General features: G+C 44.3%; 1 protein-coding gene across 3 annotated transcripts in view; it reads left to right on the top strand.

Annotated features, from left to right (window-relative positions):
- The window catches only part of rps6kc1 (ribosomal protein S6 kinase polypeptide 1), a 161,994-nt gene that overhangs the window by 33,479 nt on the left and 111,237 nt on the right, over positions 1 to 17,278 (top strand). For all 3 annotated transcript variants that reach the window (XM_067988924.1, XM_067988923.1, XM_067988925.1), the window contains exon 5: positions 6,298 to 6,391. In XM_067988924.1, the coding sequence (XP_067845025.1) occupies positions 6,298 to 6,391 (94 nt within the window). The remainder of the gene's footprint in view (positions 1 to 6,297; positions 6,392 to 17,278) is intronic.

Genomic DNA, 17,278 nt, shown 5'->3' with positions numbered 1-17,278 from the left:
CGTAGAGCACAGAGTCCTGTGTCACGGAACTGCTCGGGACGAACCTGGACAGATACCACTGCATCTCTTTCCAGACCTTCCTTGCAAAGGCACATTCCAGAAGGAGATGGGTGACAGGCTACTATTAAAATATAAATTGTGCCAGGTATCCCCTGAGTTTTTTAATGTATGTTTGAAAGGATTCACTTCTATTATAGTGGATGACCTCAGGAATATTCAGAGATGCTTATTGTGAAATGATCTGTGGTAGATCTTATCCAAAGCCATTTTACATTGTAGGGAGGAGGAGAATGTGATCTGCCCACTAAAATTTATGCTCTAGCACTCCAACTGCGATATGAATAAGGTGCCGCCACTGAGAACAGTTTTGAATGACTTGGCAGCACTCGGTATCTAAAGGTACACGGGGGTGAATTTGATGCATGCTTCATAATCTATTAGATTATGGTATAGGAAGTAGTGTATTGAGTCAGCTAGTGTACAGCTGAGACCTCTAGTTCAGATGTTGCACTATATATTGTGGTTGGTCTGGATGACGTGACTGTTAATTTCCATTTCATGTTGAGTGCTAATTTGTGATTGTTTGCTTTATTGAATATTGAATGCAGGTGAATGCACATTATAAATGTCCAAAGTACAATATTTAAGTGTTTTTTGTTCTCATCTTGGATTAGTACAATGATGTAAAGCGTTTAATGGATAGCATAAAATTTAAATGTTTGTAGTCCCATGGATATTTTAAGTAGATATTATAAATGTATATTTATTGGTGTCCTTTAAAAATATACCTGCTATATGGTGAATGTTAAAATTAAGTGGTCTGTTTAATTGCTTTCTTGTGTGTCTTTCCATCAAATTAGAGAGGCTTGTCAGGAAATAGTTACATAATTATTGCTAAATTTAATTCCTGTGGAATGAGATATGAACCTAGTAAAGTTACTACACAGGGCTACCTGCATGCTAAACACCAAAAGCAGGAGGCTTTGAACAGAGCTAAGTGGTCCCACAAGCAACAGATCAAAGCAAATCTCTGTAGCCATACCACATCAAGTCAAGACTGGGGTTAGACAACCAGGCACTGAACAAGAGGAGGAGACTCCATGAACATCCCCATTCTCACACTCAGGTGCTGGATTCCACCATGGTTAAGAGACAAGGCTGAAGCGTTTGCAAGTGCCTTCAGCCAGAAGTGCCGAGTGGGTGATCCTACTCTGCCTTCTCCCGAGGTCTCCACCATCATAGATGCCAGTGTCCAGCTACTGTACACAACAAAGGCTGTGGGCCCTGACAGCATCCTGGCTGTAATGCTGAAGACCTGTGCACCAGAACTAGCTGCACTTCTAGCCAAGCTGTTCCAGTACAGCTGTGATACAGGCATCTACCCAATAATGTGGAAGATTACACAGTTATGTCTTTCCCATAAGAAGCAGTACAAATCCAATCCAGTCAATTACTGCCCTATCAACCTATTGCTAATCATCTGCAAGAGGATGGAAGGAGTAGTCAACAGTGCTATCAAGTGGTACTTACTCACCAATAACCTGCTCACTGATGCTCAGTTTGGGTTCTGCCAGGACCACTCCGCTCCAGACCTCATTACAGCCTTGGTCCAAACATGGACACAACAACTGAATTCCAGAGGTGAGGTGTGAGTAGCTGCCATTGATGTTAATGTAGCATTTGACTGAGTGTGGCACCAAGGAACCCAAGCAAAACTGAAATCATTGGGGTTCAGAGTGAAAACCCTTCAATGTTATAACTGACACAAAGGAAGATGGTTGTGGTTGTTGGAAGCCAGTTATCGCAGACTCAGGACATAAGCATAAGTGCAGGATTTCCTCAGGGCAACATCTTCAGGTGATTCATCAATAACTTTCCCTCCATCATAAAGGCGTGAGTGGGACTGTTGACTGATGATTCCACATTGTTCAGCTCCATTCACAACTCCTCCGATAATGAAGCAGCCTATGCCAGCCTACAGCAGGACTTGAATAACAACAGCACCGACACCAATAAGGCCCCCACCATCAACATCTTAACTGGACTAACCATACCAACATTGTAGCTGCAAAAACAGGGCAGAGACTGGGTACACTGCGACAAGTGGCTCACCTGACCCCTCAAGGCCTCTCCACCGTCCATTAAACTCAAGTCAGGAATACTCTCCACTCGCCTGGGTGGTTACAGCCGCGACAGCATTTAAGAAACTTGAAATCATCCAGGACCGAGCAGTTTGCTTGATTGGTGCCCCTGCCACTGGACTCAATATCCACCCCCTCCACCATCAGCTGCAACTCACCAAGGTTACTTCAACACTGCCTCCCTCCCGCCCTTTACCATGGAGAAGGGCGAGAGCAGCAGTAATGTGGGAATATGATTATCTCCAAGTTCCCCTCCAAATCGCCACAAGAACAGTAGTAGTTCAAGAAGTAGGTCCCCTATTGCCTTCCCAGGGCAACTCAGGCTAAGCAATAAATGCAACCTTCCTACTGTTGGCCGCACCCCAGAATTTTTTTTTAAAAGTCCTAATGACCCTCTGTTTTATCAGGTCCATTCCAAAAGTCTAGCCTTAATATTTTTATGACTGACGGTGACTAATTCGGCTCCAATCTAGCTACCTGTTGGTGAAGAGGGGACATCAGTATGGTGGGGGGGAGGGGGGTGAATTAAAAAGAAAATCAAAATTACAGAGTACATTTATGAAGCTGTCGTTGTAAGGAAAGAATTATCAATTACATAGTTTCTTTCACCACCTCCCAGATTTTCATGGTTGAACTGTAATCACTGTTGTAATGGTGGGAAATGCGACAGCCATTTTGTGCACAGCAAGATCCCACAAACAGCAATGAGATAAATAACCAGATGATCTGTTTTTGGTGGTGGTGTTTGAGGGATAAATGTCAACCAGGATGCCAAGAGAGTTCCCCTGCACTTCTTCAGGGTGTCATAGCATCTTTTGCATCCACCTGAGAGGGCATATGGGGACTCAGTTTACCATGAATCGTCATCAATTAGGACTTATCAGTCCCAAGTGACCCCTACATTGACACTGCTCTTCTTTGGATAGTGTCATGGAATCCTTTATGTATACCTAAGAGGTCAGACAGGGCCTCAGTTTAACACCTCCAACAGTGCAGCAATCCCTCATTACTAGACTGAAGTATTAACTGAAGATTATTTGGAGTGGGGCTTGAACCTACAGCCTTCTGATTCAAATAAAAGTGCTACCACTGAGCCAAGACTGACACCTTTATAACATTTATTTTAACTGCTGTGCTATGAAGTTGCCGATGACACGGCCTGTGTATTTCTTTGCTGCCCTCTATTTGCTAAAATTCCTTGTGAAGCACTAGAGTGCTGCATCTTTGTCTCTCCATCATGCTTTTTTTGTATAATGCCACTGAAACTGAGAAAGTTATTTTGGTAAAAACCTGTAAGGGTGATAAATGTTAGATTTTGTGAGCACTGAAGTGGTTTTTACATATATGCTGAGCACTATTGACTAAGAGCAAGTGATTGCTCCTCTGTAAGTTACTAGGTAACTGACATCCTGAGAACTGTACATCATGTTCTGAGTGCAGGATGTTGAGGGGAGGACAAAGTCTCACTATTGCTAACCACTGATTAAAAATGTAACAGTTGCAAAAAAATTAATGATTTTTTAAAACATTTATGTTCTTTGTTCCTTTTGTCTGATAATTTATTTAAAAAAAGACAAATACATATGTTTGTATTTAAACAGTGCTTGTTGACATTGTGGAAGCTGTCTGGCAGTGCCTTTGCATGATAGAATGAGGGAGTTGAATTAACACACACCCACACGACAAATTGGGGATAATTTTGACATTGTGCGATAATGTAAAATGGGCGATAACAGTTCCCAATTTTCATTTCCATTGACTTCTATTCTGAAAATGTCAATTTAACTCCTTCATACACTGGTAATTGATCTATTTTAGCCATATGTAAGGACGCATATATGTGTGTGATTCTGAGAAACTCCCTAAGTTTTCATATGGCTTGTTAATCTTGTTGGTGAATAGCTCAGATGGGTTATACCTTTCACAAGCTATGTGCTGTGATTTCATTGTCGCTGTCTGGTTGATGGAAAATACTTGGGTTCCACCAAGTGACTAGGAAAATTATTGCAGGCAATAAGGTTTCAGTGGCACTTCCGGAATGGTGTTCTGATACAGCGTAATAATCAATTTATGATGGGGGAGGGAGGGTGGAAGTAATGTATTTCAGTGTTTTCCAATATAATGGACATCTCCATTTATGTGGGAATTCAGCTGCATCCACAAGTTCCTCTCCAGAGGGAAGGAATATATATCATTGACATACGTTTATTTACATTACATTTTTTTCAATTGATGGCAGAATGGGGAATTTGAGGGAATTTATACTTGGGTGCTAGTTTCAGTTAGATTAAGAGAGTGCTCTTGAGGCAGCATTCAGAGGGAATCTCTAATCGTACCTTGGAACTCAGTTACAAGGAAGTCTCTTCCATTACCTGCACTTCTATCGTTTCCTAGTTTGAGTACTTGGATTTGTCAAGAAAGGACTGATCCAGCCAGACTCCAGTCCCCATCTTGTTGGAAGCAAAAATCTTGGCTATGTTTATACATAATGTTGCTATGTGCTCATGAGAAGAAGCATGTATGGGGAGGGGGAGTGGGAGGGAAGAGGAAGAAGAAAAGAGAATTCAGGAGAAAGAAAGCAGAAGAGGTGGAGGAACATTGGAAGGATTCTGGCACATAGACCATGAAACATGCGCAGAGTGGGGACCAGCAATATGAGGGCAGATACAAATTTCTGATAGGTTATCTGGACTTGGGTCTGGTTGCAGCGGGGAAAGAAAATAAAGAATTTGCGTTTATGTGGCACCTTTTCATGCCTTCAGGATGACCAAAAGCTCTTCCCAGCCAATGAGTTACTTCTGAACTTCTATGTAGGCAAATATGGCAGCAAATTTGCCACCACAAGATCCCACAAACATCAAATGAGATAAGGTATCAATTAAATTGTTTTTGATGGTGCTGGTCGAGGGATTATTTTTGGCCAGGACACAGTGAGAACTTCTCCGCACTTTGAATAGTGCCATGGGATTTCTTGCGTCCACCTGAACAGGCAGATGAGACCTCTGTTTAACGTCTCATCTGAAAGATAACAATGCAGTATTGTACTGAGGCATCCGCTGAGATTATGCTTTCAAGTCCTGGAGTGAGGTCTGAACTCTTCCTCCCGCCACCACCCCCCACCCCCCACCCCCCAATCTTCTGACTTGGAGGCAAGTGTTACCATTGAACCAAGCTGTAAACTAGTTTAACAATTATGTCATTGTTTCTGTTGAAATCAAGGATTTGCATCATTTGTGCAAATGGGCAGACAGATGAAAATGAGTACTATCAAATGCAAAGAGAGACTTAAAGGGACCCTAGCATAATAGTGGACTTGTCATTGTCAATGTCAAGACAATATGGTGAGGCAATTGAACACGCTAACTTATACTGGTATATATAGTCAGAATAGTGAAATACAAAATAAAAAAAATTATGGAAATACACAATAGGTCAGTCAGTGAGTACCCTTCTTCACAGCTGAAAACTGGAAGTCTATTGTGAAAATGAGGCGTATAGACAAGGTCATACAGAGGGTCCCAAGCTCATTCCTCTTCTGTGCTGAGTTAGCTGATCTCAGCCTGGGTGAGCTATATGCTGCTAGGCTAGAGAAAGGTGGAGGGGAGGGGAGGGGAGGTGGGGTGGGGGGGTCAACCAGGATTCATGCTTCTGCTCGCGATTCAGTGACTTCTGCTACAAAGTGTGGATGTTCTTTGAGGACACAATCGGGCTTTGGCATTCATAGACCTATGATAGAATACCTTCCAACACTCAGTGTTTAGAGTCAGACATGAAAATTTGCCATGTGGGTGAGGTATTGAAGGGCCCCCAGGTAAACATGCCCAAGCTTGTGTCAACACCTTCAGCAGAGGAGTTTTTTCTTACAATGTTAGTAATTGTAAAATGATTAAAATTTATTATAAGTTTCAGGATTATCTCCAATCAGCCCCACAGACTTGATTTCCCCTGTATTGGTTTTTGATTTTGGACCATTCAGAAGACAAGCTGGCCTCCTAGCCAGTTCAGGACGAGCACTGATGGAGAGCCTGCCCTCTTGGTCAGGGAACAGTGTATACAGGGAGCTAAAATTACTTCCTGAATGTTGTAAAAAAATCTTTTGTATAAAAATTTGTGGATTTTTGTTTTGCCATATTACATTTGAAAGTTTACTTTTTAGGATGGTGAAGTTCACGATGGATCAGAGCTCATTGGCCCAGTGGATCCCTCGTCTGAGTCCCTGATTGACAGCTTATCAGATGGCAGTACTGAAGGTATGCAGGGGTACCAGTCAAAGGCTAGGACAATGCATGAACATTAACAAGTGGAACTTTCGGTGGATTCAGGCTTGTGTAAAAAAAAACTTGGATGTCTAAAGTTGTAACGCTCTCTCTCTGTCTCTCTCTCTCTCCACTTCCCTCAAAAATCACCTTCGCTCCTGAAACGTACCTGTTTGTTTTTGAGTGACTTGCAACGGGTCCTTTAAGCATCACTGGTTAGACCGCTCCACTCCTAGCATCACTAGGCCCACGCTCCAACCATTGGTACTGAAAATTGCAAATACGGTTTTATGCAACCGGCATGGGACCCTGATTTGCATAAACAATTAGGCGTCCACATGTTTTGGGCAGGAGTGCTGGTCACCCATTTTGAGGCCCATCTGAAAATCACAGCAGGTGGGCCACGAGCTAGAGAACGCCAAACGGTATTTGAAAATTGCCTGGTGTCTTTATCTCTGACCGTATTTCAAACTCAGACTGATGGAATGAAAATCTGTTCTGTCTTTGACTGTTATGGCCCAAAATGAAAGTAATTTAAACAAAAATCAAACACTGCAGATGCTGGAAATCTGAAATAAAAACAGAATATGCTGGAAACACACCAGACCATTCAGCATCTTTGGAGAGAACAGATGAAAACATTTTAGGTGTGGACCCTTCGTCAGAACTGATATTAATTGCTGTTGGGGGAAAGTACCACAGAACAAAGCTGTCCATAAAGAGGCACTAAATTGTCACTTTTATTCAGTATAAAAACCTGGTATGAGAAATTAAACTTTAATATTAGTGCAACAGGGGCTATGGCGCACGATGCAGCAGAGTACAATTAGGGGTACGGTAGCATAGTGGTTATGTTACTGGACTAGTAATCCAGAGGCCTGGACTAATAATCCAGAGTTATGAGTTCAAATCTTGCCACCGCAGCTGGGGAATCTAAATTCAATTAGTTAAATTCAATTAGTTAAATTCAATTAATTAAATAAAATCTGGAATTAGAATACTAGTATCAGTAATGGTGGCCATGAAACCACCGGATTGTCGTAAAAAAACATTGGTTCACTAATGTCCTTTAGGGAAGGAAACCTGCCGTCCTTATCCGGTCTGGCCTACATGTGACTCCAGACCCACAGCAATGTGGTTGATTCTTAATTGCCCTCTGAAATGGCCTACTCAGTTGTAAAATCTCGCTTAAAAAAAGTCATAATAAGAACAAAACCGGACGGACCACAAGGCACTGGACACGACAAAGGCAAACCAAGCCCAGTCGACCCTGCAAAGTCCTCCTCACGAACATCTGGGGACTTGTGCCAAAATTGGGAGAGCTGTCCCACAGACTTCAAGCAACAGCCTGACATTGCCATACTCACAGAATCATACCTTTCAGCCAACGTCCCAGACTCTTCCATCACCATCCCTGGGTATGTCCTGTCCCACCGGCAGGACAGACCGACCAGAGGTGGCGGTACAGTGATATACAGTCAGGAGGGAGTGGCCCTGGGAGTCCTCAACATTGACTCTGGACCCCATAAAATCTCATGGCATCAGGTCAAACATGGGCAAGGAAACCTCCTGCTGATTACCAGTTATCGCCCTCCCTCAGCTGATGAATCAGTCCTCCTCCATGTTGAACACCACTTGGAGGAAGCACTGAGGGTAGCAAGGGCACAGAATGTAGTCTGGGTGGGGGACATCAATGTCCATCACCAAGAGTGGCTCGGTAGCACCACTACTGACCGAGCTGGCCGAGTCCTGAAGGACATAGCTGCCAGGCTGGGCCTGCGGCAGGTGGTGAGCGAACCAACACGAGGGAAAAACTTACTTGACCTCGTCCTCACCAATCTACCTGTCGCAAATGCATCTGTCCATGACAGTATTGGTAGGAGTGACCACCGCACAGTCCTCGTGGAGAAGAAGTCCCGTCTTTGCACTGAGGACACCATCCAACGTGTTGTGTGGCACTACCACCGTGCTAAATGGGATAGATTCAGAACAGATGTAGCAGCTCAAAACTGGGCCTCCATGAGGCGCTGTAGGCCATCAGCAGCAGCAGAATTCTATTCCAGCACAATCTGTAACCTCATGGCCCGGCATATTCCTCACTCTACCATTACTAACAAGCCAGGGGATCAACCCTGGTTCAATGAGGAGTGTAGAAGAGCATGCCCGGAGCAGCACCAGGCGTACCTAAAAATGAGGTGCCAACTTGGTGAAGCTACGACTCAGGACTACATGCATGCCTAACAGCGGAAGCAACATGCTATAGACCGAGCTAAGCGATTCCACAACCAATGGATCAGATCAAAGCTCTGCAGTCCTGCCACATCCAGTCGTGAATGGTGGTGGACAATTAAACAATTAACGGGAGGAGGAGGTTCTGTTAACATCCCCATCCTCAATGATGGCGGAGTCCAGCGCGTGAGTGCAAAAGACAAGGCTGAAGCGTTTGCAACCATCTTCAGCCAGAAGTGCCGAGTGGGTGATCCATCTCGGCCTCCTCCCGATATCCCCACCATCACAGAAGCCAGTCTTCAGCCAATTCGATTCACTCCATGTGATATCAAGAAATGGCTGAGTGCACTGGATACAGCAAAAGCGATGGGCCCCGACAACATCCCGGCTGTAGTGCTGAAGACTTGTGCTCCAGAACTAGCTGCGCCTCGAGCCAAACTGTTCCAGTACAGCTACAACACTGGCATCTACCCAACAATGTGGAAAATTGCCCAGGTATGTCTTGTCCACAAAAAGCAGGACAAATCCAATCTGGCCAATTACCGCCCCATCAGTCTACTCTCAATCATCAGCAAAGTGATGGAAGGTGTCGTCGACAGTGCAATCAAGCAGCACTTACTCACCAATAACCTGCTCACCGATGCTCAATTTGGGTTCCGCCAGGACGACTCGGCTCCAGACCTCATTACAGCCTTGGTCCAAATATGGACAAAAGAGCTGAATTCCAGAGGTGAGGTGAGAGTGACTGCCCTTGACTTCAAGGCAGCATTTGACCGAGTGTGGCACCAAGGAGCCCTAGTAAAATTGAAGTCAATGGGAATCAAGGGGAAAACTCTCCAGTGGCTGGAGTCATACCTAGCACAAAGGATGATGGTAGTAGTTGTTGGAGGCCAGTCATCTCAGCCCCAGGACATTGCTGCAGGAGTTCCTCAGGGCAGTGTCCTATACCCAACCATCTTTAGCTGCTTCATCAATGACCTTCCCTCCATCATAAGGTCAGAAATTGGGATGATCGCTGATGATTGCACAGTGTTCAGTTCCATGCGCAACCCCTCAAATAATGAAGCAGTCCGAGCCCGCATGCAGCAAGACCTGGACAACATCCAGGCTTGGGCTGATAAATGGCAAGTAACGTTCGCGCCAGACTAGTGCCAGGCAATGACCATCTCCAACAAGAGAGAGTCTAACCACCTCCCCTTGACATTCAACGGCATTACCATCGCCGAATCCCCCACCATCAACATCCTGGGGGTCACCATTGACCAGAAACTTAACTGGACCAGCCATATAAATACTGTGGCTACAAGAACAGGTCAGAGGCTGGGTATTCTGCGGCGAGTGACTCACCTCCTGACTCCCCAAAGCCTTTCCACCATCTACAAGGCACAAGTCAGGAGTGTGATGGAATACTCTCCACTTGCCTGGATGAGTGCAGCTCCAACAACACTCAAGAAGCTCAAAACCATCCAGGACAAAGCAGCCTACTTGATTCGCACCCCATCCGTAGCATTCGTAACGAAATGGATGAGTTAACGGCACAAATAACTACGTATGGGTATGATCTTGTGGCCATTACAGAAACATGGCTGCAGGGTGACAACGACTGGGAATTAAAAATGCCAGGGTATTTAACAATCAGGAAGGGGAGGTGGGGTGGCTTTGTTAATAAAGGAAGGAATCACTGTAATACAGAGAAATGATATTGGGACAAAGGATGAGGATGATGAAATAGATTGGGTGGAGATAAGGAATAATAAGGGGAAAAAAACACTAGTTGGCGTAGTATATAGGTCTCCTAATAGTTGCAACTCTGCTGGAAGAAGTATTAATCAGGAAATAGTCGGGGCATGTAATAAGGGAACAGCTATAATTATGGGGGATTTTAACTATCATATTAACTGGACAAATCAAATTGGGCATGGCAGCCTTGAGGAAGAGTTTATTGAGTGTATTAGGGATGGATTTCTTGAGCAGTATATAACTGATCCTACAAGGGGGCAAGCAACCTTGGACCTGGTCCCGTGTAATGAGCCAGGATTAATTAATAATGTCCTAGTTAAGGATCCCCTTGGAATGAGTGACCATAACATGGCTAAATTCCATATCCAATTAGAGGGTGAGAAGGTTGGTTCTCAAACAAGCGTACTGAGCTTGAATAAAGGAGACTATGATGGTATGAGAGCGGAATTGATCAAAGTTGACTGGGAAAATAGATTAAGGGGTAAGACGGTACATGAGTAGTGGTGTTCATTTAAGGAGTTATTTTACAACTTTCAAAAAATATATATTCCACTGAGGGAAAAAAGGTGTAAAAGAATTGACAGCCATCCGTGGCTAAGTAAAGAAATTAAGGATAGTATCCGACTAAAAACAAGGACATATAAGGTAGCCAAACTTAGTGGGAGGATAGAAGATTGGGAAGTCTTCAGAAGACAGGAAAAAGTAACTAAAGGATTGATTAAGAAAGGGAAGATAGATTATGAAAATAAATTAGCAAAAAATATAATAACAGATAGCAAGAGATTCTATAGTTATATAAAAAGAAAAAGGGTGGCTAAGGCAAACGTAGGTCCCTTAGAGGATGAGACCGGGAAATTAATGGTGGGAAACATGGAGATGGCAAAAATGCTGAACAAATATTTTGTTTCAGTCTTTACGGTAGAGGACACTAAGTATATCCCAACACTGGACAAACAGGGGGCTCTAGGGGGGGAGGAGCTAAATACGATTAAAATCACGAAGGAATTGGTACTCAGTAAATTAATGGGACTCAAGGCGGATAAATCCCCTGGACCTGATGGCTTACATCCGAGGGTCTTGAGGGAAGTGGCAGTAGGGATTGATGATGCTTTGGTAATAATTTTCCAAAATTCTCTGGACTCGGCAAAGGTCCCGGCAGATTGGAAAACTGCTAATGTAACACCCTTATTTAAAAAGGGTAGTCGGCAGAAAGCTGGAAATTATAGACCAGTTAGCCTAACATCTGTGGTGGGTAAAATTTTGGAATCTATTATTAAGGAGACAGTAGCGGAACATTTGGATAAACATAATTTAATAGGACAAAGTCAGCATGGCTTTACGAAGGGGAAGTCATATCTGACAAATTTGCTTGAGTTCTTTGAGGACATAACGTACAGGGTGGATAAAGGGGAACCAGTGGACGTAGTGTATTTAGACTTCCAGAAGGCATTCGACAAGGTGCCACATAAAAGATTATTGCTCAAGATAAAGAATCACTGGATTGGGGGTAATATTCTGGCATGGGTGGAGGATTGGTTATCTAACAGGAAGCAGAGAGTAGGGATAAATGGTTCATTCTCGGACTGGCAACCAGTAGCCAGTGGTGTTCCGCAGGGGTCGGTGCTGGGTCCCCAACTCTTTACAATCTATATTAACGATTTGGAGGAGGGGACCGAGTGTAACATATCAAAGTTTGCAGATGATACAAAGATGGGAGGGAAAGTAGAGAATGAGGAGGACATAAAAAACCTACAAGGGGATATAGACAGGCTGGGTGAGTGGGCGGAGATTTAGCAGATGCAATACAATATTGGAAAATGTGAGGTTATGCACTTTGGCAGGAAAAATCAGAGAGCAAGTTATTATCTTAATGGCGAGAAACTGGAAAGTACTGCAGTACAAAGGGATCTGGGGGTCCGAGTGCAAGAAGATCAAAAAGTTAGTATGCAGGTGCAGCAGGTGATCAAGAAGGCCAACGGAATGTTGGCTTTTATTGCTCGGGGGATAGAATATAAAAACAGGGAGGTATTGCTGCAGTTATATAAGGTATTGGTGAGACCGCACCTGGAATACTGCATACAGTTTTGGTGTCCATAGTTAAGAAAAGACATACTTGCTCTCGAGGCAGTGCAAAGAATGTTCACTCGGTTGATACCGGTGTGAGGGGGGCGGACGTATGAGGAGAGGTTGAGTAGATTGGGACTCTACTCATTGGAGTTCAGAAGAATGAGAGGCGATCTTATTGAAACATATAAGATTGTGAAGGGGCTTGATCGGGTGGATGCGGTAAGGATGTTCCCAAGGATGGGTGAAACTAGAACTAGGGGGCATAATCTTAGAATAAGGGGCTGCTCTTTCAAAACTGAGATGAGGAGAAACTTCTTCACTCAGAGGGTGGTAGGTCTGTGGAATTTGCTGCCCCAGGAAGCTGTGGAAGCTACATCATTAAATAAATTTAAAACAGAAATAGAGAGTTTCCTAGAAGTAAAGGGAATTAGGGGTTATGGGGAGCGGGCAGGAAATTGGACATGAATTTAGATTTGAGGTTAGGATCAGATCAGCCATGATCTTATTGAATGGCGGAGCAGGCTCGAAGGGCCGATTGGCCTACTCCTGCTCCTATTTCTTATGTTCTTATGTTATGATCATTCACCACCCTAAACATTCACTCCCTTCACCACCGGCGCACAGTGGCTGCAGTGTGTCCTAACTCCCTTCCTAACAGCACTGTGGGAGAACCTTCACTACACGGACTGCAGCGGCTCAAGAAGGCGGCTCACCACCACCTTCTCAAGGGCAATTAGGGATGGGCAATAAATGCCGGCCTCGCTAGCGACGCCCACATCCCATGAACGAATAAAAAAAGGTGTGTACCATCCACAGGATGCACTGCAGCAACTCGTCAAGGCTTCTTCGACAGCACCTCCCAAACTGCAACCTCTACCACCTAGAAGGACAAGAGCAGCAGGTACATGGGAACAACACCACCTGCACGTTCCCCTCCAAGTCACACACCATCCTGACTTAGAAATATATCGCCGTTCCTTCATCGTCGCTGGGTCAAAATCCTGGAACTCCCTTCCTATCAGCACTGTGGGAGAACCTTCACCACACGGACTGCAGCAGTTGAAGAAGGCGGCTCACCACCACCTTCTCAAGGGCAATTAGGGATGGGCAATAAATGCCGGCCTCGCCAGCGACGCCCACATCCCATGAACGAATAAAAAAAAACTTTATTTCAATTCATGCTATATCTGAACTAGAAGTTCTTGACCCTGACACCTGATGAAATAGTGGAAAAAAATCCCATCCTTTATTAATGTGATGAGCTAAATTCACCCCCACTTAAAAGAAGTGCTTTGCTGTGTAAAAATGTAAGTCTACTGTGAATTTTTTGTTGTTTGTCAGCTAGATTCACAGGCAAAGGACTTTACTGCCCTCATGTGGAAAGGAGAGAGAATTTTGCCAGAGCACTGTAAAGGTTGGTTTGATGTGGTATCAGTGCTGCTTATCCCTCCTGTTGCAAATTACAGAAAGCAAAGCTTCATGTAATATTTTAAGAGAGGCTTTGGGGAGTTCAAAAATAAACTGGCTATTTAAAAAGATGTTTTCAAGTGAAGCTGACTTCCTAGTACATATCCTGATGATACTGTTGCAAACTATTCTAAAAAGAAAGCTGATCTTTTTGCCTCACTTTTTTCCTCTAATTCTAGTCTTGATGTTCCTGGTAAACAATCTTTCTCCATTTTTCCACTCTGTTGTTTCATAATGATGGACATAAAGTTTGATCCTGCCAAGTCTTTTGGGCTCTGGACTCCACTAAGTGAGCCTATCACTTCTATCATCCTCAAGCTTTGTGCCTCCTCCTGTAACTTGTCCTGTACATTTCTTCTATATCTCTTACTCCTAGTGCAAAGTTTTTTGGAAATTTGCTTATGTTCTCTTTTATCTTAAGAATAGTGATTGCTCTTAATCTTCAAGCTATGATCCTATTGCACTCGCTTTGGTACTTTCTAAAGTGGTGTAAGCTACTTTTAACTCTAATTATGCATCTCTGTGAAAGTTCTAGCCTAATCCATGATCTCCAGTGTGATTTTCGGCACATCCGTTCCACTGTGAATCTTGTTGCTTATGTTATGTGCCTCTGGAAACCTGCTTTTGAACACTTTGGTAAATCATCTGTTATTGACGTGGACATTTGCAAAGTCTTTGATAGGGCTTGGCATCATCCACTTCTAAAGAACTTACCATCATATGATTTCCCACCAAGGCTATGTTTAATGGCTGATTCTTTATTCCATGAATTCAGGGATTTCCGAGAGGTCTATTCCCCCTCCTACTTTGCTGCTTCATATCAATGACCTCTTCCACTTATCATCCAACTTTACCCATTCCTTTGTTGATGATTTCACAATACATATATCAACTTCTTGAGTTTATACACCCTCAGCTCATGCCCTTCAGTCCTCTCAGTGCAATGGGCGAATCATTACGACTTGATCTCTATACAACAACTACTTTTGCATTTATATAGCGCCTTTAACATAGTAAAATGTCCCAAGGCGATTATCAAACAAAATTTGACACAGAGCCACATAAGGAGATATTAGGACAGGTGACCAAAAGCTTGGTCAAAGAGGTAGGTTTTAAGGAGCGCCTCAAAGGAGGAGAGGTTTAGGGAGGGAATTGCAGATCTTAAGACCTAGGCAGTTGAAAGCACGACTGCCAATGGTGGAGCGAAGAAAATCGGGGATGTGCAAGAGGCCAGAATTGGAGGAGTGCAGTGATCTCGGAGGGTTGTAGGGCTGGAGGAGGTTACAGAGATGGGGAGGGGCGAGGCCACGGAGGGATTTGAAAACAAGGATTAGAATTTTAAAATCGAGGCGTTGCCATACCGGGAGCCAATATAGGTCAGCAGTGATGGGTGTACGGGTCTTGGTGCGAGTTAGGATACGGGCAGCAGAGTTTTGGATGAGCTCAAGTTTACGGAGAGTGCAAGGTGGGAGGCCGGCCAGGAGACCTTTGGAATAGTTGAGTCCAGAGATAAAGGCGTGAATGAGAGTTTCAGCGCAGATGAGTTGAGGCAAGGGTGGAGACGGGCGATGTTACGGAGGTGGAAGTAGGGGGTCTTGGTGATGGAGGGGATATGGGGTCGGAAGCTCAACTCAGGGTCAAATAGGACGCGGAGGTTGCGAACAGTCTGGTTCAGCCTCTGACAATGGCCAGGAAGATGCATGGAGTCGGTGGCGAGGGAACGGAGCTTGTGGCAGGGATCAAAGACTTTGACTTCTCAATATTTAATTGGAGGAAATTTCTGCTCATCCAATATTGGATGTCGGAAAAGCAGCCTGACAAATCAGAGGCAGTGGAAGGATTGAGAGAGGTGATGGTGAGGTAGAGCTGGGTGTTGTCAGCATACATGTGGAACCTGACGCTTTGTTTTCGGATGATGTCCCCTGACCTACCCCTGAATTCACATCTTTCTTCAGTTTCTCTCCTATCTCCCATCATGCCCTCTCCAAGCTCATCTTTGTCCATGTGACCCACCTCCTGCTCTCTTGACCCCATTCCCATCAAACTGCTGACCACCCAACTTAGCTGATATTGTGAACGGTTTCCTCTCCTTCAAATCTGCCATCATCACCCCACCACCAACAAAAAAAAACCTTGACCCCTCAGTCCTTGCAAACTACCGCCCCATTTCCAACCTCCCTTTCCTCTCCAAAGTCCTTGAACGTGTTGTCGCCTCCCAAATTCGTGCCCATCCCTCCCGCAACTCCATGTTTGAACCCTTCCAATCAAGTTTCTGCCCCAGTCACAGCACTGAAATGGCCCTTATCAAAGTCACAAATGACATCCTATTTCTCATCTACATGCTGCCCCTTGTTGACCTTACTATATCCTCTAACCTCAAGCACAACTCCCACGTCTTCTCCATTGGTGAAGCTGCTTTGAAGATAAACCAGGCCTACCTCTCTGCCACCTCCCTTGACTCCATGACTATCACTGCTGTTTGACTGCTTGTCCAATATCAAGTCGTGCATGAGCCAGAACATTCTCTAACTAGCTATCCTGTTCGCACCCTAGCATGATCCTATCCATCTCCCTGACTGTTTGCTTAGTCTGAATCTGCTAGTGAGTGCCACTTAGTGTCCTGTTTAATCCTGAGCTGAGCTTCAAACCCCATTTCCTGTTCATCAGCAAAACTATCTATTTCCACCTCTGTCATATTGTCTGCTTCTGATTTTATCTCTCCACCATTGCTGAAACCCTGAGTGATGCCTTTGGCGCACCCCAGGCTCGATTTGTCCCAATAGCCTCCTCACCACTTGATCTCTACCCTACACTGCCCACATCTATCCTTCAAAACATCTTGTTCACTTATTGCTGTCCTTGCTGACCTCCATTAGCTCACAGTCCCCACAAAGTATTGAAATTAAAATCTTTATCATTGTTAACAAAACCCTCTATGATCTTGCCCCACCCTACCTCTACAATCTCTGTTCTTCTGACTCTGACCAGCTGTGCATTGCTCTACCTTTGGTAGCAGAACCCTCCATCATCTTCATCCTACACTATAGAACCCTCCCCCTTAACCCCTTCACCTTACTACCTCTCTCCCCATTTTCAAAAGCCTTCTTTACAAATATTTCTGACCATGTCTTTGGTCGCCTCACCTAATTATTTTGCTACTTGTCATCCATTATTTCCTCGGGCACTTGCTACATTAAAATGCTGTAATAATGTTTCCTGTTTTTTTCCCCCCTCTTTCCCAACAATCCTTTTCCAAATGTTCCCTTTACCCTTGTACGGCCACCATCTCCACTCCCTTAAGTCCAAGCGGCACAGATTTGAACGTTTATGGCAGACAACTGGTTTTGCCATTCATCGCTAGCTCTGGCAAGACCACAT

The sequence above is a fragment of the Heptranchias perlo genome, chromosome 8, assembly GCF_035084215.1.
Source record: "Heptranchias perlo isolate sHepPer1 chromosome 8, sHepPer1.hap1, whole genome shotgun sequence".
In the NCBI taxonomy this organism is placed as follows: Eukaryota; Metazoa; Chordata; class Chondrichthyes; order Hexanchiformes; family Hexanchidae; genus Heptranchias; species Heptranchias perlo.
This window is presented reverse-complemented; position numbering and strand designations above follow the sequence as displayed.